General features: G+C 49.7%; 1 protein-coding gene across 2 annotated transcripts in view; it reads left to right on the top strand.

The window, feature by feature from the left end:
• The window catches only part of USP5 (ubiquitin specific peptidase 5), a 34,959-nt gene extending 12,581 nt beyond the window's left edge, over window positions 1–22,378 (top strand). For both annotated transcript variants that reach the window (XM_078611583.1, XM_078611582.1), the window contains exons 6-20: window positions 1,342–1,526; window positions 1,821–1,915; window positions 2,019–2,212; window positions 4,918–4,989; window positions 7,933–8,005; window positions 8,119–8,244; window positions 9,980–10,133; window positions 10,402–10,576; window positions 12,482–12,570; window positions 14,309–14,437; window positions 17,786–17,929; window positions 18,342–18,502; window positions 18,919–19,072; window positions 19,308–19,392; window positions 20,749–22,378. In XM_078611583.1, coding sequence (XP_078467709.1) covers window positions 1,342–1,526; window positions 1,821–1,915; window positions 2,019–2,212; window positions 4,918–4,989; window positions 7,933–8,005; window positions 8,119–8,244; window positions 9,980–10,133; window positions 10,402–10,576; window positions 12,482–12,570; window positions 14,309–14,437; window positions 17,786–17,929; window positions 18,342–18,502; window positions 18,919–19,072; window positions 19,308–19,392; window positions 20,749–20,842 — 1,930 coding nt within the window. In that variant the 3' untranslated portion in view covers window positions 20,843–22,378. The remainder of the gene's footprint in view (window positions 1–1,341; window positions 1,527–1,820; window positions 1,916–2,018; window positions 2,213–4,917; window positions 4,990–7,932; window positions 8,006–8,118; window positions 8,245–9,979; window positions 10,134–10,401; window positions 10,577–12,481; window positions 12,571–14,308; window positions 14,438–17,785; window positions 17,930–18,341; window positions 18,503–18,918; window positions 19,073–19,307; window positions 19,393–20,748) is intronic.
• The last annotated feature ends 1,232 nt before the right edge of the window (window positions 22,379–23,610 follow it).

The raw sequence follows: 23,610 nt of genomic DNA, 5'->3' as shown, positions 1-23,610 counted from the left end.
CCTTCACGAGCCTCCTCCACAGAGGCTGATCTTAACACTGCTGGTGCCAGTCATCAGCAAGTTCACTCAGCTCCATATCCTGTACCGCATCAGCCCATCTGTTACCTTGTCCATGCAGTGCCATTTAGCCCCCTTGATCAGGCCAAACAGAATCTGCTTGGGTATGCGGTGGCTGGGCATGTGGGCTACAGGAGCCAGCCAATTGTTCCTTTCCTGGCGGAGAAGTTCATCAATGGAAATGTGTCAATCTTTCAGAGATCTGTGAGCTCCTCACACTAATCCAATCTGATTAAACTGAGGATGGATCATAGGCCAGCCAGCCTGAATATTTGAAACCGACAGATATTCCTTTAAGGGGCTCCACGTTTTAGCAACCATAGAGAAGGGAGTGCATAACTGTGAACAATAATGCCCGATAAGTATTGCCTGGTAGAGGAGGTCATATTAGGTATTTGACTTGTCAGCTTTGCTTGCATCCCTCCATTACTATTCATCTTCGGTGGAGACTTAAGCCACCACCATAGGGAGGCATGCCCACAACAGTCTGGGATTATCTGCTTCCCACACCTCCGTGCCTTGCTCCCACGCCTCCTTCATTCATTTATGCAGAATACCTTTGTATCACAGTTTTCTGTTCTGAGTAGAGGATTATCCACCCCTCATAGTTACTGGAACTAGAACCAGTCCACTGGACCTCCAGTATTCCACAGAAGTCCAGACGTTACCAGTCCAGCTCATGACAAAGGAATAATAGCCTCTCCTCTACATTGAATGTTAAATAATTCCACGTGGCCACCCGCTGTGGTATCCTAGTTCTGCAGAAACCCCAGCGGGGAGGGATTTTAACTCCTGGATCCACCAATTGGGGTTTTTCCGGAGAAGTCACAGCCGCCTGTCCCTTTGAGGCCTTTCGCACAAGATTATATTATACTATGGGAACCTCATTTGCCAGTAAAAATATGATAATTGGTTTTTTTACCCTTCTATCTGGAAGTTTTGTTGCCAGATAGAAGGGTAAAAAACCAATTATCAAGATTATATTATGTTCTTTTATTTTGTCGTATTTTGGTAATTTAATTGAAGGTGGAGGCATTGCCAGCCCCTTGTACTCGTCCAGAGCCCCCTTTGGCAGCTGTGAACACGCCATGAAGAGAAAGCTGATTATTATCAGTCGTAACTCACACTCTCACTCACACCCGAGACTCACTTGTTTTCAGCCTGCATGCACTTTTTCTATGTGACAAGTTTCTCGTAATTTGTATAGAAAGCGTTAAAATTGTTTTATTGACAAACGATTTCATGAAGCGCGAAACAAACCTCTCTCTCCACATGTCCGGGCAGCGGGTGGAAGTGCTCGCGCTGCGACATGCGTGAGAACCTGTGGGCGAATCTGACGGACGGCACGGTGCTGTGCGGGCGCCGCTACTTCGACGGCACTGGTGGCAATGGCCACGCACTGGAGCACTTTCGCGAGACTGGCTTCCCGCTCGCCGTCAAGCTCGGCACCGTTACACCTGACGGCGCCGGTGAGTGGCCAGCCCCAGAGCACCAGCTGCGCATGTCTCAAAACCGGGCAAGCGCACGGCGAGTTCCGGACCCCAGGGGTAGCAGAGGGGAAATGGGTCGACCTCCTGCTAAGTGAAGGTCGGCCAGAGGCTTCATTGATAAAAAAAATTAACAGAACTCCTGAGATCCCTTGCACTGACCTCTTGTCCACATGGGAGGGGAAGTCTGTATGAGACTAGGGTCCGTACTTGCGATTGCCCTGACTCCGGTCATTGTGTAACTCTCTCACATTGTGACCCCGTCACCCCACGCAGATGTGTTTTCGTACACGGAGGATGAGATGGTTCTCGACCCGAGTCTGTCCGATCACTTGGCGCATTTTGGCATCGACATGATGGCGATGCACAAGGTGTGTGGTACACACACGTGCATACACAAACGTGTTCTCATTACGCATACACACGCATGCGCGTGACCATGTCCCATGTCTCCATGTCCCTCCCAACTGGCAGACGGACAAGACAATGACGGAGTTGGAGATCGACGCAAATCAGCGCGTGGGCGAGTGGGAGGCGCTTCAGGAGTCAGGGACGCAGCTCACGCCACTCTATGGCCCGGGCTACACGGGGATGGCCAACCTGGGGAACTCCTGCTACCTCAACTCCGTCATGCAAGTGCTCTTCAGCGTGCCTGACTTCCGCAGCAAGTACGCAGTCGTGTTGGTATGCACGTAGTTGTGTTCCTGCATGTGTGTGTGTGGAGCAGTGGCACAGCGGTTAGCGCACTGCAACATGAACCTGGTCACCCGAGTACGATTCCCTCTCATGGCCAGCATCAGTCGCGAATGTCTGAACCAGACCTGGGCCTCTGCCTAGGTCAACTTAGCCTTAAAAAATTGTACTTGGTGCATTGCGTAAAATATCAGCACTGGGGAGACAAAAGTGCCAGGGTGTGGTCCCGACCACACCAGCTCCTCATGTGTCGAGTTGGCCTTCAAAGCGACTCGCTAACATCACTTGCCCCAACATCTTTGCGGGATCTTTGTTGAATACAGGCAGACCTAGCAGAACGCTGATTCATTGTAGCTCTATGTCTTGTAGACATTAAAAAAAAGTTTTAATAAAATACAAAGATATAAAAAGCGCTTGCAAGTAAGAACACGCAGCGCTGGCCGAGAAACGTACCCGCCCAATCATTCACTCGGCCAATGAGAGTGACGCATGCTTTGACCCTGTTCCTCCCACGATTCAATTATCACGGTTTGTAGTAACAATTACATTTTAAAAATATCAACAACAAAAAAATCTGTGAGCCAGTTGAGATGTCAAGATCAGGATAGAATCACAGGCTCCAATGGGGAGACAAAGGTCGGTCGAGCATGGTGCTGGTCATCCACCCCCTCATGTACCGTGCCGGCCTTCATAGGTGCTCGCTAGCAGCACTTGCCCCAACAGTCTGTTAAGGCTTCATGGGGGGTCTTTGTGGGATAGTCACTACTGTCTGTGTATAGGTATGTAGATGGGTTGTGAATTGTCTGGTCCCCCTTCTTGAGTACCTTAAAAAGAAGGGGGACTGCAACTACAGGCGCATCTCCCTCATTGTGCCGGGAAAGGTCTTGGCAAGGATTATTTAACATCGCCTTACCATGCACGCTGAGGAGAGGCCATATTCTCTGTCCATCTGCTGCAGCATAGTTGTAGGGAATCACAAGACCTACATGTCTGTTTTATTGACCTGGTCAAGGCCTATGATTTTGTCAATAGGCCTGGGCTCTGGGTTGGTTGTTTTTCATGGTTTTTGAGTCTCTGACTCTGCTCACAATCATCAAGTACTTCATGATGGTGGGCACTCTACGTGGCCGAGAGTCAGAGCCATTCCCTGTTCACCTGGAGGTGCGACAGGGATTTCCTCTGGCTCCTACATTATTTAACTCTTCTTTTCGACCACGTAGTTTGAGTAACCTTCTACGGCAGTTCCGGAGAAATTTACATCTGGTCCAGTTATAATGGGAGGCTGATCGATACCCAGGTGTGGTCAAGGGATGGCTCACTGTTGGTATGCTGATGTTCTGGTAATTGCCTTTCACTCAGGGAAGGAGTTAGTCATTGCTGCTGAACCTGAAGCGTTTTACTAAGAGGTGGGGGTTTCCATCAGCCCCATCAGAACTAAGCACCTACCGAGGTATTTTGTGTCATCATACACTCCACCCCCTCAACTCCCCATTGGTGATGGGGCAGTTGTTGAGAGGTTTCCATACCTGGGCAGTGTGCTTTTGACCAGCTTCGGTTTGACAGCAGAGATCTTACTCCGAATCAGCCGAGTAGCATCTTTTCATTGACTGCGTAACGCTGTGTGGAAGCTACGTGGTATGTGGCTCCACACAAAGGTGTGGGTCTTTTTGGCTACAGTAATTCCCTTCCTTCTCTTTGCTTGCGAAAAATGGACTCCCCAATGGAACATCCGTGCCAGTTTGAAACGACCAGGCTTTCCTGGTTTAACCAGTATGGATGGTATTTGGAGTTCACAAATCCTTTAAAGGTTTGGATGCTACCATAAGTGAGCTCCGGCAGGCAAGGCTGCATTGGCTGGGGCATGTCGCCCGCAAGTCAAAACAACTTTTGTTTGGCCAGATAGACAGGGCTAAATTTGCGGGGCATGGACTCGAGAAGAGATGGACTGATGTGGTACAAGAGGATATGGAGCTGAGTGGACTTGCCGATGACTGGTACCAACGGTGTCAAGATCGGCCTCTGTGGCGAAGGCTCATGAAGGACGCTACTAGGCAGTTGGAGGCAGTCACCCTCCAACAACAGTGGAGGGCAGGGGAGTGATGTCACAACAACGAGCGGAGTGCCGGGCATCTAAAACAGACAGTTGGGACAGTAGCGGGCACAGGTGGTGCATCTGTTAGTCATCTAAGTCAACCCATTGCACTTAGGTCTCTCCCTTGACCTCCTGCCAGAGCGATCCTTCAACGATTTACTTGGCCTTAAAGTGCCAGTAGCCTGGCACCAGCGCTGTCGTGATATCACTGCCACTTTGTGACGAATTGTGGTTGTTTTTGTTGGTTGATAGGTAATGTGTGTGTTGAATTGTAACTGCTGTCGATGTGTAGGTATGTGGATGGATTGTACAGGCAGTCCTCGACTTACGAACTTCGTCACCGACAAACCAGCTTCCTTGAGATTTTTTTACATCGTCTTAAAAGACAAACTATTTTGTTCAGCGGGGTTATCCTCCTCGACATGTCAACCTTGCTCTGGGAGTTAGTGCATGTGCGTGGAAAAGTGAGTGTGCGCGCATGTGTTTCTGTGAGTGTGTGGGTTGTATGTGTGTTGAATAATCACTACTTTCTGTAGGTATGTGGATGGGTTATGTTCGTGTTGGATAGTCACTGCTGTCTATGCGTAGGTATGTGGATGGGTTGTCACGGATCTTTGAGGAGAGCCCCATGGACCCAGCCCAGGACTTCAACACACAAGTGTGAGTCCTATCGCTAAGCACACAGCCCACAAGCTCCACTCTATCACTGGGAAAACAAAGGTGTCTGGATGTGGTGCTGACAATATAGCCACGTATGTGTGCGAGTTGGCAAACTGGGGAGCGCATGTGGTGAATCTGCCATCTCAGTCAGTCGTAACACCTGTCTCGTAACCTCCTGTCAGTGAGCCTTCCACACTTCATGCGATAGCCTTAAAGTATGCCTAGCCTTTGACAAATGGTGTGGTGACATAACCAACACTTAGCACTGAATGGCCGCTGTTATATATGTCTGGGCGTGTCTGTGTTTTTGTTCCATGTGTAGTGCAGTCCAACTGCGCGGAGACTAGGAATACTATAAGGGCTGGTTGCCATTTATTAATACACACTCTCACACTGCATCCTACACTCACACCAGTGTTGGTGCACTCTATTCTCCATCCTTCACTTGGACCTGGGATAACTATATACGTCGGTCCTACTTCGGCTACCCCTAGGCCCTCTCACCCGTCTGCCTGGGGCGGGGGATCAGCCAACACCGCCCCGCAACGAGGAGAGAGACCTTTTTCAGCCGATCCTTACCCTGGCTCCCCGATGACAACCACGTGTCCGTCAGGTGGTCCCCCTTAAGAACCCTCTCAGCAGCTCTTCCCCCCAGCTCGGCCCGCCCACTTTCCAGAAAGTGCTTTCCGAAAGTCCCCCCCTACGTAACCCCCCATGACGTTGTGTCATCTTTGGCCTCGCATAACTCTGCACCAACTAGCACTTCCTTACGCGTATCCCTCATTGGCTGCTCACAGTACTCCTCTACACATGTATTGGAGTAGAGAGGAGCATTAATTCTAGATTTGAAGTTTTCGTGACTGCAAGGGTCCATACTCTTTGGTTTTTTCGGTAAAGTAACGTAGGTAAAAAAAGGAAAAGAAATTAAATCACGACGTTTCGGAGGCAACACAAGCTTCCGTCTTCAGGTGGAACCGTCACAGCAAAATTGCTGTATCAAGCGAAGAGAGCTCTAAGAGAAACGAGATTATATACAGGTTAAGGGGGGGGGGGGAGCTAGGATGGGCCATGGGGGGGGGGCTAAGTTAACCCGCCTTTTGTTATGCTGCAGGGGATTAGGGGGACGGAGAGAGCGCCGTGTGCAGGTGATGGCAAGTGGTTGAAAAAAGTTAGACACATGAACAGGAGGCAGTATTTAAGCTGACAAACTGGTTGCCTTGCAGTATACTGCAGTAAACTATACTGCAGTAAACTATACTCCTCCCCCCCCTTAACCTGTAGTAAACTATACTGCAGTCATCTGGCCCCTACACCATTAAACATCTTTTACCACGTAGTTTGAGAAGCTTCCCATGGATGTGTAGTGATACACTCAGAGACACTAGGAGTAGGAGGCACTATTTATTATAGCCTTCACAGGGTAACTACACTTACAGTCAGGACAACTAATAGACTGCCTGACTGACAACGCCGAGAAGGTGAAGACTGTAACGAAGACTCCAGCAGCCCGACGGGATTCCACTCCAAGCAACAGCCCCGAGCCTTCGCTCGGGTCCCCTTTTATCTTCCTAGCATGGCCTTGCTCCGCTCCAGGCCACGCCCCCCTTCTAGAACCTACTTGCGGGTTCCCGGGTTTACCTCACGTGCCCCCTCTATCACCTTTGCCCTACATCCCTCTCTCTGGCTTAACACGTGACCTGCTGACAGACAGGGCTTCTGCAACTGCAGATCCCCTTCTCTGCCAGCAACCAGCGCTATGCTCCATAGTGACCCATTCCATGTCACTACAGATGTACCGGTGGAATTTTTTTTCCATCTGGTATAGGTACAATGGAAGGCTAATCGATGCTGTGTGCAGTCAAGGAATAGCTCCCTATTGGTCAAACATGTAATATATACGGATGATCTAGTAATTGCTACCCACTCTAAGAAGGAGTTGTAGATGTTACTAGTGAACCTTGAGTATGCTACTGAGAGAATGGAGCCTTACCCTCAGCCCCACAAATACAACGGGGACCTGCCTGGGTATTTTATGTTGAATGTTCACTTCTCTCCACTCCCCAGAAGTGATGGAGCAGTTGTGGAGAGAAAGCAGAAGTTTCCAAAACTGGCCAGTGTGCTTATGATCAGCTCCAATTTGGCAGCAGAGGTCTCACTCCAAATGAATTGTGCGGCATATTTTAATCGGCTGTGTAACGCTGTGTGGAAGCTACCTGGCCTGTCACTCCACATGAAGCTTAGTCTTCTCGGCTACAGTCATGCCCTCCCTTCCCTATGCTTTTAAAATGTGGATTCCTCTTAAGGAACATCTCTGCCGGTTTGAAACATTTGGGCTGGCCTGCCTACGGTCCATCTTGGGTTTAAACAGGCTGCATTGTGTGAGATGCTCACAAATCCTTGAAAGATCTGGACACATTCCCACCAGTAAGCTTCTCTAGCAGGCAAGGCTGGGTCATGTAGCCCACATGCCCAGCTACCACATGCCAAAGCAGCTTCTGTTTAGCTGAATAGAGGGGGCTAACCGGATGTGGCACAGACTGAAGAGGAGTTGGACTGATGCAGTCCAGAAAGATGTGGAGCTGATTGGACTGATGACTGGTACCAGCACTGTCAAAATCGGCCCCTGTGGAGGAGACTTGTGAAGGATGCTACTGGACATTTTGAGGCAGTGCCGGCAACAACAGCGGAGGGTGGAGGGAGCAACGTTCACAACAACGAGTGGAACACCGGGTGGATAAAACGCAACAAATTGGGACAGTGGGGAGCACAGGTGGTGCAATCTGCCAGTCATATCCATCTGAGTGTTCCATGACCTCCTGCCAGCAAGCTATCCACATTTAATGTGGCCTCAAAGTGCACCTAGCCTGGCACAAGCGCCATGATGATGTCATTGCCATTTAGTAGTGAATGGCGGCTGTTGTGTGTGTGTATTTGTCATCACAGAGCGAAACTTGGCCATGGTCTCCTCTCTGGCATCTACTCGCAGCCACCCGCTGACACAAACAGCACTGAGCAGGTACATCAAACAACCACCAGCAACATTATCACCAGCACCATCACTAAATCTACCATCAGCACCACCACCATCGACACCATCTCTAACACTGCATGTGTGCACATGTGCACTAGGTGGAGCAGAAGGGAGTGTCTCCACGCATGCTAAAGACTCTGATTGGCCGAGGACACCCGGAGTTCTCAACTAATCGGCAACAAGATGCACAAGAACTCTTTCTCCACTTCATCAACCTCATCGAGGTGGGGAAACACGAGGGGGGGGGATGGTGGTGGTGATGCATGTGAGTGTATGTGTGTGATTGTCAGTGTGTGTCTCTTGTAGGAGTGTGAATGAGTCTTATTATGCATTTGTATGGATGAATGTGTGAGTTTGTGTGGGTGAGAGTAAGTCTGTGTGTGGATGAATATGTGTGTGTGTATGTGCGCATTAAGAGACACCGGCATAGGTGTGTAGCTACAAAAGGGCTGTATGTGCGTGTGCCTTTATTTGAGATGCGTTACGTTGATTTGTAAACTATTTTATAATGACAATCATTTTCATTGGTGCCTTTGCCTTTACATGTACAGTAAAACCTTGGATAGCGAGCATAATTCGTTCCGGAAACGTGTTTGTAATCCAAAGCACTCGTATATCAAAGCGAATTTCCCCAGAAGAAATAATGGAAACTCAGATGATTCGTTTCACAACCCAAAAATATTAAAGTAAAAATGATTAATACAAAATACCTTTTTATATTTTTATTATTTAAATGTAATATAAAGTAATCAAATTTATTAATTAAATTTAATCGTGGCTGGTGTGAGTGAGGGAGACGAGGAGGAGGGTTATTGTGAGGGAGACGAGGAGGAGGGTTATTGTGTAGGACGACTTTCACTGTCAAACGGAATCACTGCTATCTGTTGGCTCACTGGAATCTTTTTCTTTTTGTGCAACTTTAACAAGGAACCTATCCAATGACACTTGCTTTTGCCTCCTTTTGACGATTTCGCGGAAATGGTCACAACACTATAGTAAACAGTATAAGCTCGCACGGCAGACAAAGCGTATACGTACTACTCGTATTGCAAGACCTCGCTCATTTATCAAGTTAAAATGTATTTTTAAAAATTGCTCATCTTGCAAAACATTCGCAGACCAAGTTACTCGCAATCCAAGGTTTTACTGTATTCCATTTGTACACCTCTATATACATACACTAGCGGGAAGCACCCGGCGTTGCCCGGGGGAAAAAGATATTGAAAAACTTCTCAAAACTGAAAAACATAACATGTAAAAATTAAAAAAAAACTTTGATCATTACCTCATTAATAAAAATTTTAATAAAACCCAATGCGCGGTGGAAAAAAACTTACGCTCACGCAAAAGAATCGAAGGTTGTAGATTTCTTTAGAATCGGCCTATTCCCGTTTAATCAATACCACAAATGCTCACCAGATATTGATTCTCGCCACACACTTCATGTTCATTCCCCCCCCCCCCCCCCCTAAAATACAAAAGTAAATTTGTATACGTTTTACATTGTGTACAGTATGGGAGCTAGCCACATGGCAAATTAAAAGTTTGTTACCTATTTCCCCCCCCCCAGCTGCGCACTTGTGCGGGATACACGGCCTATGCGGAGGGTTGGGGTAGGATGCGTGATGTTAGCAGGCACACTGCGTCACGCTGCCACATGCGAGTGACATGACAGAGATGTGACGTCACCGTTCACTTGCGTGCAAAATATATGCATTATTGCGGCCCCCCCCCCAAAATACAAAAGTCAACTTTTGTAATTTTTGCATGGTGTACAGTCTGGAAAGTACCCACATGGCAGATTTCAAGTTTGTTGCATGTCAGAAAGTACGCTAAACATTTTGAACAGACACACATATTCACAAATTTCCCTTTCATATATATACATAAGCACATATGAATGATTGTGCGTACATGTGCACACATCGACTCACGCGTACACACATGTGCTGACTGTAGCGCAACAGCCGGGGAGCGGAGAACCCGACGGAGGCGTTCCGCTTCCTGGTGGAGGAGCGCATCCAGTGTCAGCGTTCACAGCGTGTCAAGTACACGCAGCGCATCGACTACATTGTGCAGTTGCCCGTGCCTATGGAGGTGGCTGCCAACAAGGGTGAGCACACACGGGGGTAGGATGTTAGGGGGGGCATGGGGGGGGGGTGGGGGGCGGGTGTGGGAGGGCAGTAGTTGACGGGCGAGTTGGTGGTAGCCAGTGTAAGGCGATGGGTGAGGTGAGAGCAGCTGGAAAGGGCAGTGTGAAGAGGTCGGCTCGCCTAGAACCTTTTGTCCTGTGACACTTTAGTGATGCAAATTGTCGACGTTCTCTAGCAACGCGACGTTCTCCAGTGACGCAACGTCGTGACGTTGCACCCCTGTCCAAGGTGAGCTGGAGGAGTACGAGTGCCGGCGCCGCGAGTCCGAGGCATCGGGCTGCCCGGCGCCCGAGCTGGTACGCGCACACGTGCCCTTTTCCGAGTGCTTGCGCGCATTCTCTGAGCCGGAGAGCCTTGACGACTTCTGGAGTAGCGCCCTGCAGGCCAAGAGCCACGCCATCAAGTAAGTCTCACTTGCGCCTATAGAGACACACTCGCAGAGACACAGAGCCATGCCATCCAGCAAGTCTTGCTCACATCGAGACAAAGACGGATATCACACTTGGCTACACAATCACAACGTCACATGCATGCATGCACATACATGCGCACAGAGGCAGGCTCAGTGGCACAGATCCTGGGTTTGAGTCTGGGTCGTAGACACCCCCCCATCATTCAACCGGTTTTCAAGTGCAGTGAGTGGATGGTCTCAGCCCGGTCACCAATGACTGTGTAGTGACATACGACATCACTACTGTGTTGGGACTGTACGAGCGTAGGGACATATGACGTCACTACTGTGTTGGCTCGGTATGGGTGCTGTAGGCGGGTGTCACGGGGGTCATTTCAGGCCGTGACACTCTGCGTGAAGCCAACAGGACACGTGACCCGATAAAGGGGGGCTAGGGGCCCCAGGGGGGAGCTTGGGGGTCACGTGGTTGGGGGCCCGGACTTTCTCAAATGATCGAGAAGGGGGGTGTGGCCTGGGGCGGAGCCGGCCTAGCTGCAGCGGTTATAAGCGGGGCGTGAACAGAGAAGCGGCGCTGTTCAACTCCGGGATAAAGACGCCATCAACGGTCTTGAAAGTCTCCGACCTTCGTCTGTGACCAGGCAGCCTGTCACCTGCCCTGGTCACACTGTGTCGTATTCCCCGACTATTAGTGAGATTAGGAACGGTGGTCACCACCCTGTGTATAATGTTCCAGTTGGTTGTTATGCATTAATAAATGGTGTTGCCTCCAAGTTGAGTGTGCGCCTCAATTGAACCCATTACAACTGTACAAACAAAAACATCAATATAATTTTAGTATTTTAATTAAATCTTCAGAATTCTGCTTTCAGAAGGAAATATTTTGGTTTGACTTTATATTTTAACAGTGGCTGAGTACAGACCCAAGACATCAAGCAGCCAGAAACAAACAACGTACACCATTACAGTTGTATATGGATGCATGTGTAGTGACTCAGATCTGAAACAGTAATACTTGGAGGCACTTATTTTATTTAACGAGTACCATCGGGATAACACACACCCTACGTGGGTGCACACTGTTATAATTAAGACGGTCTATTGTCGGCGGCACTACTTAGTACAATTGGTAGGCTGTCTGACTAACAGCACCCCGGGATGGTGAAGACTGAGACGACGACGAGATGGTGACGACAACGAGATGGTGACGACAACGAGATGGTGACGATGACGATCTTGAACAGCACGACGGGGATCCCACTTCCAGCAACAGCCCCGAGGTCCCGCTCAGGGGCCCCTCTTATACTCCCAGCATGGCCTTGCTCCGCCTCGGCCACGTCCCCTTTCTGGAACCTACTAGCGGGTTCCCGGGGCTTCCCAATGGGCCCATTCTGTGACCTTTCCCCGAGATGTCCCCCTCTCGTATATATCGTGGCCTGCTGACGTGAGTACTGCTGTACACCGCAGTTACCCTTTTCCAACAGCAGCCAGCGCTATACCACTACACATGTAAAACGTTTCTTGTATTAAGCAAGGTTATTATTGTGAGAGCTTGGGAAAAGAACGGTGATGGGAAGGAATTCCAAAGCGGAGCAGTGTGACGGAAGAAGTGGGTCACAACGCTTATTTTTCTAAAGGGAAGTGTTCTGTGATAGATATGTAACAACTGCTCTTAGCAGGGCGTATAATAGGTGTGCCTCTCGTGTACATCAATGGCTGTGGGAGTGTCGTGTGAAGTTGCATCATACCGTCTTGCAGAGTGATGAACTTGCTCGCTGTGAGAGCTCCGGGGTTGTTCATCCCACGAGAACTCGGCGCCCAGGTTGTGTGATAGTGGTGTTCCGTGTGCGTAAGAATCTGCATTTGATCCCCCAACCCGTGTGTGTGTCCCACGTTCAGGACAACACGTTTCGCCTCCTTCCCTGACTTCCTCGTGATCCAGGTCAAAAAATTCACGTTCGGCCTCGACTGGGTCCCCAAGAAACTGGGTAACGCGCCTCCCGTCCTCTCTGTTCCATTGTTTTTGTTCTTATTCTGTTTTCTTCTCTATTAGACTTGTTTGGATGTTGTAAAAGTCAGCGATTTTCTTTCTCAAATGAGCATTGAGAGAGTGCTCATATCCTGATGGGAGGGAATTCCAGCCCAGAGCCAGTGGTGAAACATGCACATTCCAATGCCAGGGGTGAGGATATCCCATAAAGTGGTACTCATGTTGTCAACTCCAGAAGGATGATGGACTGAGTTAACCCTCAACCAGGATTTGAACTCAAAAACTTGCTATTGTGCCCTGCCTGCTCTACCGTTGAGCCACCAGCCCAGTTAAGTGCTTATTGCTGTAGTGCTTTGGTGGCTTAGGTCACTTTTGCAAATGAGACGCCACTTTAACACGTAGGCTTTCGTGACCAATATCCATAATGTTTTTTGGGTAAGATCGCGTAAATATCTGTGTCGTTAAACCCGCCACCACCCGACATAATGCACATGCATAATGTACGTTGATTACCATCTAAATAACCCAAACGACAATGGATACCCATAGTCATTTATATGCGTTCATTAATCCCCCCCCCCCCACTTCACAGAAGAAGAGCACACAAGTTTTGTCATCATATCTAAGGAACGAAACATGAGGACTTTTGTCGCCTGATGAAGCTAGTTATAATTACTGGCAAAACGTTGTACTCAGATTATGAATCTTGATTTGAAGCTTTAGTGACTGCAGGAATCCATACTTTTTGGTTCTTTCGGTAAAGTCACGTAGGTAGAAAAATAAAACAAAATAAAAATAATATATCACGACGTTTCGATCGCAACACAAGCGGTCATCCTCAGGCGGAAAAAATAACCCAGCAGTGGAACTGCTGAACCAGCGAGAGAGCTGTTACAACAAGAGGTTATATATGTGGCGATAGGCAAGCAAGCGGGGTCTGAGCTGGAAAGGAATTCCATCCACGGACGCAAGCATGTCAGTTGTGTTAATGGGGGAGATTAGGGAGAGAGATTAGCATGAATGAGCTTCCGTCGCCGCATGCCCTTTGGATTGCACTCTCATGCCCACGTGTCCTTTGGATTGCACTCTCATGCCCACATGTCCTTTGGATTCCACTCTCATGGTGCTAATCTCTCATCAACACTGCTGTTGTGCACATATGCGGGGATGATACTCTTATGTGGCGACGGAAGCTCATTCATGCTAATCTCTCTCTCCCTAATCTCCCCCATTAACACAACTGACGTGCTTGCGTCCGTGGATGGAATTCCTTTCCAGCTCAGACCCCGCTTGCTTGCCTATTGCCACGTAAATAACCTCTTGTTGTAACAGCTCTCTCGCTGGTTCAGCAGTTCCACTGCTGGGTGTTGCGATCAAAACGTCGTGTTATATTATTTTTCTTTTGTTTTATTTTTCTACCTACATGACTTTGCCGAAAGAACCAAAGAGTTCAGATTATAAATGTTGTGGCTTGGCTCTCCAACACACCGGCGTGCTGTACTTGTAATGAATTGGCATGTTCTGTTTACGTGACGGGAATTAACAACGTAAAAATATTTTGCGACCTAACCCAAAAAACTTGTATAATGGAGACTCCCCTTGTCTCTTCAGTTTTCACTTGGTTAAACAAACTTAAGGTTTAACCCTCTGGCTCCCGACCCTTGCCATTGACCCTAACGGTTGCCCTCTTCTCCTGTGTGCCCGATGCGTTGTCTCATCTCCTCCGCTCGGTCAAGACGTCTCCATCGACATGCCCGAGGAGCTGGATCTGTCGCACCTGCGGGGAGCGGGGCTCCAGCCAGGGGAGGCGGAGCTCCCGGACATGGCCCCGCCTCCCCTGGCCACCCCAGATGAGCCCCCGAAAGGTATCGGGATTGGAGAGAGGGGCGCCCTTCTGTCCCCCGACACCATGCCGTCTAGTTAGTAGCCTCTTCCTTCTTCGCTTTCCCTCCCACTGCTTCCCGCACTCGCCATGGAATCTTATTTCTTCCTCCTCACCCCTGTGTTTCCTGCTTTACCTGCTTCCATTTCCCTCTCGTTTTGCTTGCAAGTCCAACGTAAAGGAAGACGCAGCTCAGAGATATCTATGGCTTTCGGTTTTGAGAATTGGCACGCAAACTGAAAATATATTATTGAGAGACAAATGGTTGTCTCTAGGCATGATTAAAATAATAACATAAATTATGCCTTTTTCTTACTCACGGAGGCCTCACTGAGTCTAAGGCTCTGAATTATGAGGGTCCTGCAATGGGACGTTTTGCCAGTTCCTTTAACAAGTGTGGCGTATGGGAGGAGACCCGAATACCTGGAGAAAACCCACATGTGGAATCAATAATATATTTCTACCCAAGTCAGGCTTGTACATTAACTAAACAATGTGTTGTTTGGCATCTGAGAGGAAAGTGGAGAATCTGGAGCAAACCCATGTATATGAGAGGGTAATGCTGAAAGTTCTGCTCGCATAGATTAAATAACCCATTGCTCAGCTTACATCTCCTGGCCACCTGACAGCCCAAGTCTACAATACCTGGTATTACCATGAAATCTCTCCACCAAAAACTAACCACATTCTATACTGCTAGACTTTTTAAAAGCTGCGACCTGAAGTTGATTTGGTTGAGAACGCTTAGAAGTAGTTTATCTTCTCCTTCTTCAGCCCTTAATAAAGCTGGTGATTCGGACTGATTAGTTCAGTCACTTCATTGTTACTCTTTTATCGTATTTACCACGGTCATTCTCTTTATTTAACTTTTTTCTCTCTGTGACCGATCACCATATTGCGGGATAAATCATTTCTCTTCCTTCTGTCCTCAAAACTGTTCAGCTTTGGAATTCCCTTCTCTCGTCTCATTTTCCAAGTTCCGATAACTTTCTTCAATTCAAGAAAGATGTAAGACCTCAACTGCTGGTCTCTTGCAGGCCGCCTTGTTATTGGCCTTTTGGGCCTGTGCTCAGCAACTGCGATCAGCATGCACAGAATGGAAGGAGTTTCTGACCATCTGATGGAGCCCAACTCTAAAACGTCTCTCAAGAATGTCTCCGATTGTTTTTCCCGAAACTCATAATAATGGCTCTTACCTTTTAGCTGCGCACCTCAGCCATGTGCCACGCGAGCTGTCCCCGCTGTGTATAAAGCTTCGTGAATGAGAAAAACAAGACGTGAAAGTCAGCCCAGGTCCACAGTTATAGCCGTCACGTGTTGTCACTGCATTAATGTGTGTAAACGCACCACGGTGACCTCACTCGAGTGGCCTAAAGACATTCTTGGCTAGAACGGATAAAAACTTTTTTCTTATTAATGAAGCTTCTCACTCTATGGGCTCATCCCATATAGTGAGAGGCCGGGTGCTTGGCTGCTCGGGGAGATGCACGTGTCGTGTGGCTCGCGTCTGTCGTTAATCAAACCCCTCGTTCATGTTTGTGTGTGCGTGCGCATGCACGTATGTGTATTCGTCTGTGCATGCATGTGTGTGTGTATTCGTCTGTGCATGCATGTGTGTGTATTAATCTGTGCATGTGTGTATTCATCTGTGCAAGTGCATGCATGTGCTTGTTTCTGTGTGTGTATTTGTATGTATCAAGACAAAGTGTAGTAGTTCGCGCACTGTGCTACAAACCCGGTATCTGAACTGTGCCTGGCCTCCCCTAATTTCACTCAGCCTTAAATGAGTGCCTGGTGTGATGTGTAAACATTAGCACTGGGGAGACAAAGATGACCATGCGTAGGACTAGCCATACCACACAATTGTGTGCCCTACCAGCCTGCATAGGTGTGTGTATGTGTTTCAAGAAGGGGGACTGTACTAATTATACTAACTACCAGGGCATTTCCCTCTTCAGTGTGCCGGGAATGGTCCTGGAAAGGATTATTTAACATCGCCTTGCCAGGCACGCTGAATAGAGGCTTGCAAACTCTCAATGTGGTTTCAGACTGGGGTGGCCCTGTACAGAAGCCATATTCTCTGTCAATCTGGTACAGCAGTGTTGTAGGAAATTGCAACGGGACCTACATATCTGCTTTGTTACTGCTGAACTTGGAGCATGCCATTAATAGGTGTGGCGCCTGACTATTATAAGGTGGAGGTCTTACCAAAACTCAGCACCTGCCTGAGTATTTTGTGTCATCCAATAATCCACCCCCTCAAATCCCCATGGAATGATTGGGCGTAGTTGGGCAGCGTGCTTATGACCAGCTCCGGTTCAGCAACAGAGGTCTCGCTCTGAATCAGTAGAGCAGCATTATATTTTCGTCAGCTGCGCAATGCTGTGTGGAAGCTACTTGGTTCTACACTATGGGAACCTCATTTGCCAGTAAAAATATGATAATTGGTTTTTTACCCTTCTATCTGGCAACAAAACTGACACCTTTTTAATGTGCACTGTCCTTGAAGTTGATTGGTCCACACCCGAGACAGCTTTCCTTAGAGCCTAGTCTCACATGGGTTGGACCAGATGACGCCAAAAGGCGCACAACTCAAAGACAATGCACCATCAGAGTATGAGAGCTCGGGGCAAGCATCTACACTCGGGTGTGGACCAATCAACTTCAAGGACAGTGCACATTATCAGAGTTATGTCTTTTGTTTGTATTATGACTGCAGGTATTGCTGTCTATGCAAACATGACTCCTTGTAAAAAGGTGTCAGTTTTGTTGCCAGATAGAAGGGTAAAAAACCAATTATCATATTTTGACTGGCAAATGAGGTTCCCATAGTGTAGATGCTTGCCCCGAGCTCTCATACTCTGATGGTGCATTGTCTTTGAGTTGTGCGCCTTTTGGCGTCATCTGGTCCAACCCATGTGAGACTAGGCTCTAAGGAAAGCTGTCTCGGGTGTGGGCCAATCAACTTCAAGGACAATGCACATTATCAGAGTTATGTCTTTTGTTTCTATTATGACTGCAGGTATTGCGGTCTATGCAAACATGACTCCTTGTAAAAAGGTGTCAGTTTTGTTGCCAGATAGAAGGGTAAAAAACCAATTATCAGCTACTTGGTTGTTCCACATGAAGCTTCATCTCTTCTCGGCCACGGTTATTCCCTCCCTTCTCAAAGCTGGGCATGGTGCCAGCCACCCTCCCTACCCCCCTCAGCTTGGGTGAAGTGCCAGCCTTTGTAGGCACTCACTAACAGCACTTGCGCCAGCAGTTTGTTAAGGTGATACGGGGGAACTTTGTCTTTCATTTTTGTGTTTCTCTGTGTGCGTATGTGTAGCCCCCGAGTTGGATGAGGCTGTGGTAAGCCAGCTGTGTGAGATGGGCTTCCCCGCGGATGCCTGCCGCAAGGCCGTCTACTTCACGGGGAACGCCGGCGTGGAGCCCGCCATGAACTGGGTCATCACGCACATGGAGGACCCAGGTAGACGGCGCTGCTCACTCTCTTCCCTCTTGCTACCGTCCACTTCTCACTCTCGCTTCCCTCCACTTCTCCCTCTCGTTTCTGTCTTGCTTCCCTCCGCTTCCCTCCATGTCTTTCTCTCTCTTCCCTTCCGCTTCTCTCCACTTGTCCCTCTATCTTTCCTCTTTTTCCTCTCGCTTCCCTTCACTTCCCTCCTTTTCCCTATGCTTCTCCCTCCTGTGTCTTTCTTGCTTCACTCGCTTGCGTCCCTCCGCTTTTCTCGCCTGCTTTTCCCTCTTTCTTCTCCCCACTTCTCTTGCTTCTGTGCACTTCCCTCCACTTCTATCACTCTACTCCTCTTCGCTACCCCCCCCCCCCCCCGATGCTCCTCACATTCGGTTCTCTCATGCGCTCCTCCCCCCACCGTCATTAGATTTCGCAGAGCCGCTGATGCTGGGAGGCTCGGGGGCGGCGACGCCGTCGGGGGGGGCCCGCACCCCCCAGGAACCGCCCCCCCCAGATGAGGAGAGTGTAGCCATGATTGTGTCGATGGGGTTCACTCGCGAGCAGGCGGTGAGGGCACTCCGAGCCACGGTGAGCAACATGCATGCACCACGTACCGCACGCACCCTGCACACGCACACCACAGACTTGTACGGCAAGTGCTGTTGGCGAGCACCGATTAAGAGAGGGTGGTGTGGTTAACACCATGCCTGGCCGTCTGTCTTGCCAGTGCTGATGTTTCATACACACTGCACCAATAACTCATTTAGGGCTGACTCAACCTAGGAGAGGCCCAGGACCAGATCAGGACCTTGTATCTTAATTCACATTTACACATGAACACGTAATTACACACTTAGAACAGATGAAATTTCCCACGAAGCGGCAGTGTCAATATCATGTCACTTGTGTCAGGCTCTGTGCACACACGCGCACACCGTGCCGTAGAAATTCCATTGCTGAGCCGTCACCTCTTCCCTGGTCCCTCCCCACCTCCCCCTCTCCAGAGTAACAACCTCGAGCGTGCAGCTGACTGGATATTCAGCCACGCTGACGACCTGGATGCAGTCGCCATGGAGACATCGGAGGGTGGTTCCCGTGGCGACCCAGCGAGCGAGGCTCACACGCCGGCCGGGCCTCGCGTGCGCGACGGACCCGGGCGTACGCGCACTGCCTCGCTTTCACCCTCTCACTTATTCGTTCACAAATTTACTTACTCGTTCACTTATTTGTTCCTGTATTCTTGCATCCACTCATTCACGTGTCCATTCACCCATTTATTCATTCATCAATTGACTCATGCATTTATTAATTTACTCACTAATCCATTCACTCACTCAGCCATTCACTAATTTGTTAATTCATTCACTCATTGTGTGTGTGTGCGCGTGTACAGGCTACCGCCTGTTCGCCTTCATCAGCCACATGGGCACTTCCACCATGTGCGGCCACTACGTGTGCCACATCCGCAAGGAGGGCCGGTGAGTGAACACAACATCAGAGAGGTCCCACAGACAAGCTGGAAGGCAACCAGAAACTGCCACCAACAATTGCCCAAGCTCTGGTCTGCCAGTAGAGTAGGGGGATACGTGCTATGTATAATCCCAGTTAATCAATATGCGGTTTAGTTTTTTAAAATTTGGACCATGATGCTGGCACATAATGGCCTACTCTTGCCAGATACCATGGAATATTTAATGTCTTCTGCAGCAGCTGGATTCAAACAGTGAGCATTGTGGGTGGCTTGTGGCAGAGCACCACAACCTCAGCACGAGCTGCTTTGGGCGGCATTTGAAACGTCTGCATGCCACGTTCAGCAGCAGTAGCAACAGCAGTGGAAGCATGCTCCTTCCGCTTGTGGAGTTCCCATTGCTTGCCCTCGTGTGGCGAGACGAGCAGTAGTGAAGTAATGTGTGATATCAACATAATTTGGCTCTTCTCCAGCAGCTATGCTCCCAGCTGCTATTCGTCACACAGAACTCTGCTCTCCTAGCTACACTCCCAGATGGTGTGACAAACATTCCGTTATCCAGCAGGACAGGAGGGAAAAATTTCCCTGCTAGTGTGGTGGTCATGATTGACACACACGCGCCACAACCAGGGGGAGGGGTAGAAACCGGTCCGGACCGGTCGGGCCAACGGCGGTTGGAACCCCTCTGAGGGGAGGGGGCTGGCAGGAGCTACGATCCCCCAGAGTATATAAGGCGGGTCCCTGAGAGCGCGAGAGAGTCCGTCTCAAGCCGAAGCCAGAAGCCGCCTGAAGAAGAAGAAGACCCTGGACCCCAAGCCGCCGACGTCCTTCTAAGGGCCGGGGCTCAGTGCGGTGCCAGTGGTCGTGGGGTTAGGACCCTGAGGTTCCCTTGGCCTGATGCCCTTGTGAGAGCTAGGTCCGGGCGGGCCAGTGGTCAGGAACCCACCGGGCCAGCGGTGGGTCAGCCTCCCCTAGGTTTCATTAGCCGGAGGCCTGGAATAGGGAGAGTTGTAGGTACGATAGCCCGGAGGCTGTACCTCCCCAGGTTGTGGGTGAAAGGGGCCATTACCCCTTTGTGTTAGGGATTAGTGTAAACTGTTTGGTGAAATAAAGCGTGTTGCCTCTACGAAGACTCCGTATCCCTCCAAGAACATTACACTAGCATGGATAAGACAATTTAAAGGGAACTAAAAATTAATGCTGTCATATCCGCGTGCAAGAAGCATTCTCTTACATGGGGTTACATTGCACTTTTAGGGTTCTAAGTGGATTCATCGTATCTTTACATGAACAAAAACATCGAGAAACCCTCATAATAGGTGACCAACCCTAACCTCCCATCTTACTCTCTCCCCTGTCACGCCAGCTGGGTGATCTTCAACGACCAGAAGGTGGCGGCTTCTGAGAAGCCTCCTAAAGACCTTGGATACATCTATGTCTACGAGCGTGTGGCAAGCTAGGGCAGGGGGAGTGGTGAGATTGAGGGAGTGGTGAGCTAGGAGGGGTGGTGAGCTATGGAAAGTGGTGAGCTAGAGGGAGTGGTGAGCTATTACCTGTGATGCAACAGACTGTGGCTCTCGGCATCGCAAGCGTCACTCACTAAGCAATATAAAGGTCTTGCCAATGCCCGGGTGTTTGCCCAGGCAAGTTACAGCCCGGTGTTGCCTGTGTGGATCACGGCAGCAGGGAGGTGAACGGTGAATCGCCGGCAATACCGAGTTATGGCATCATGATCCAGACGCCGCTTATCCTGGTGCCGGAAGTGTGAATGTGACACCAGCACTACCACCGCTACCATTGGCCCACCACTACCACCCCCAGCACTACCCCTGCCCAACACTACCACTTCCCGGTACTACCCCACCGAGCAGTACCCCTGCCCAGCACTACCACCACCCGGCACAACCACCACCCAGCACTACCATCTCTATACATGACCCAACACTACCACCACCCTGCAATACCACCTGTACCATCACCTAGCACTACCATCACCCAGTACTACCACTACTACCCCTCCCAGCACCCTGCACTACCAGCTCCCATCACTACTGAGTGGAGAATCGCATGCGCTCTGCCGATGGTGCCGCAAAGAGCTGAACAACTTGTGGCTTAAGTCTCGCCACCACCTCCCCACAGATTGCTCCCACCTGTCTGGGATCCTACATTGACATTCACCCTGTGTGGTGAGCTTCGGCACAGTGCTGGGATTCGGTGCAAACCCGTGAGATTTGGCACAGGGTATCGAGATTCGGTGCGTGGTGGTAAAATTCGATCGTCGTGCATTGAGGTTTTGTGTTGCGTGTAAAGGTTCCACATTACATTGAATTTGTCCCTGGAGTTGCTACCTGTCCAGGTTTGATACGGACATCCCGGGACTGGCATCTGTGTGCGGTTGGCAGGAATTGATTTGTGCTGAGATCTGGGGCCAGTATTGCTGGTTTCATGACAGTTTACTGCACATTTTTCATATGCCCAGGCTGACTGAGAATATAGGCGTGTTTGGGCTGCAGTGGGAGAGCTAGTGACCCTATTGGGGATGGCGTGATACCGATTGGCACAGCACGATGGTCCAGATTTCGCGCCGATTTTATCGGCCCAAACCCTACCCCTTCCCTTGAGGAATGCTAACTGTCGAAACTACACGTGGTGCCAAACCCTGACCATTGCTTTCCTTTTGCGAGGGTTGTGCCGACTCAGCTGGTGCCACACGTGTGGGTGCTACTGGCAAGAGGGGAGTGGTGGTCGTGAGAGGTGGTGACGGCGGCGGTGGTGGTGGTGGTTGTTGCTGTTTTTTGGGTTTGGATTTTTTTTGTATTGTGTTCGACTGCGTGCCGCCCCTTTTGAGTGCGTCTCGGTGTCTCCCGGTCGTCCCGTGGAGGGATAAGAGATGCTGCGCCTCGTGGGCTTTTCCCCGCGCGTCATTTAAACGAGCGTTGCGTGGCAGCTTGTGCAAATTATAAAAAGGCGGCTGAACCGCCGGTGCCTCCCGCTTCCTTCTGCGTCGTACTTCGCTGATTAACTTTTTGCTTGTTCAGCCCTTTAATCTACTGCTGGATGAGCCCCCCCATGCCGTGTAGGTCATGGGGTTTGTTAGACCGTACTTCACCACCTGCTTAGCCCAGGTTGTTGAAGGTGGGGTCGGCCCAGAACTGGTTGCAGATATCACTCGCTCCTTGATGTTCACCGTAGCCAGGAATATAACTAAGGTGGTCGAGTTCGTCACACAGTGCGCTCACCGCTCCAACCGTGACTGACACGGTTGAGTGACAGCTGAAGCGGTTTTGGGCCCCCCACCTACACCAATCCACACATGGCAGCTCGGTGACGTATGGCCAAACCACCCCCATGACCGACACCGTACGTGGGACCATCCAGCAGTGGCATAAAACGTCTGAAATTAAGGCCGTGTCTGTCGGTGTGAATGTTTTTGAGTGGTGTGGGTCAGACTGGGAAAGGATGGTGTATTGTCCTTTTAATGTAGGTTTCTACATTAAAGAATCAAAACTAAATCAGCTCAAGCCTCCCATTCGGAATCCCCACAACCACCCCCTATGGGAAAAAAACACGCTGCTTATCCGTGCAGATCCCTTCTGCTCTCTCATTCGAACTCCCTCTTTCATCTTCATCATCGCCCTCTCATCCGTGACATCGCGGCCCAGTCATTCCTTCTCCCCTTCACGGTGCTCATTTCTTCCTGCTGCTCATCTTGAGCCATGCCCTCTTGGGGAATTCCGTCCCGGCTTCCCTGCGCTTTCCACCTCATCTTGTTTTGCACTTTATTGCAAGCGACGACTCTCCCTGCCTGTCGTGTGCCACGGGTTACGCAGTTCAATCGCAAATTAAAACAAAACCATTCGCGTCGTGTTGGACAGTACAAAATATTTAAGCAGGCAATCGCCTCCACGTATCTTATCTGTCCCTGCACGTGAACAATACAAGCTGTATACAATTATACGCATCCCATCAGCAGCAATGATGCAGTGTGTTGTGGGGAGAGACAGCTGTGGCAGAGGTCGCAAACGGGTTTTGATTCTTTACCCGTACCCGGCCGCACCAGGGTCACAAACGGCTACCCGTACCCGGCCGGGTACGGGTAGCCGGGTATTGGGTAGGGTAGCTGGGTATCGGGTACCCGATTGCGACCTCTTGAGCTATGTCTCGGCAAGGTAAGTTACCCTTTTTACCGGGTAAAAGGGTAAAGATGTCGACATGCCAAGGGGTAAGG

This window comes from Lampetra planeri, chromosome 36 (genome assembly GCF_965212315.1).
Source record: "Lampetra planeri chromosome 36, kcLamPlan1.2.h2, whole genome shotgun sequence".
In the NCBI taxonomy this organism is placed as follows: Eukaryota; Metazoa; Chordata; class Hyperoartia; order Petromyzontiformes; family Petromyzontidae; genus Lampetra; species Lampetra planeri.
Note: the sequence above shows the minus strand (reverse complement) of the source record. Positions and strands in the feature narration are given on the sequence as shown.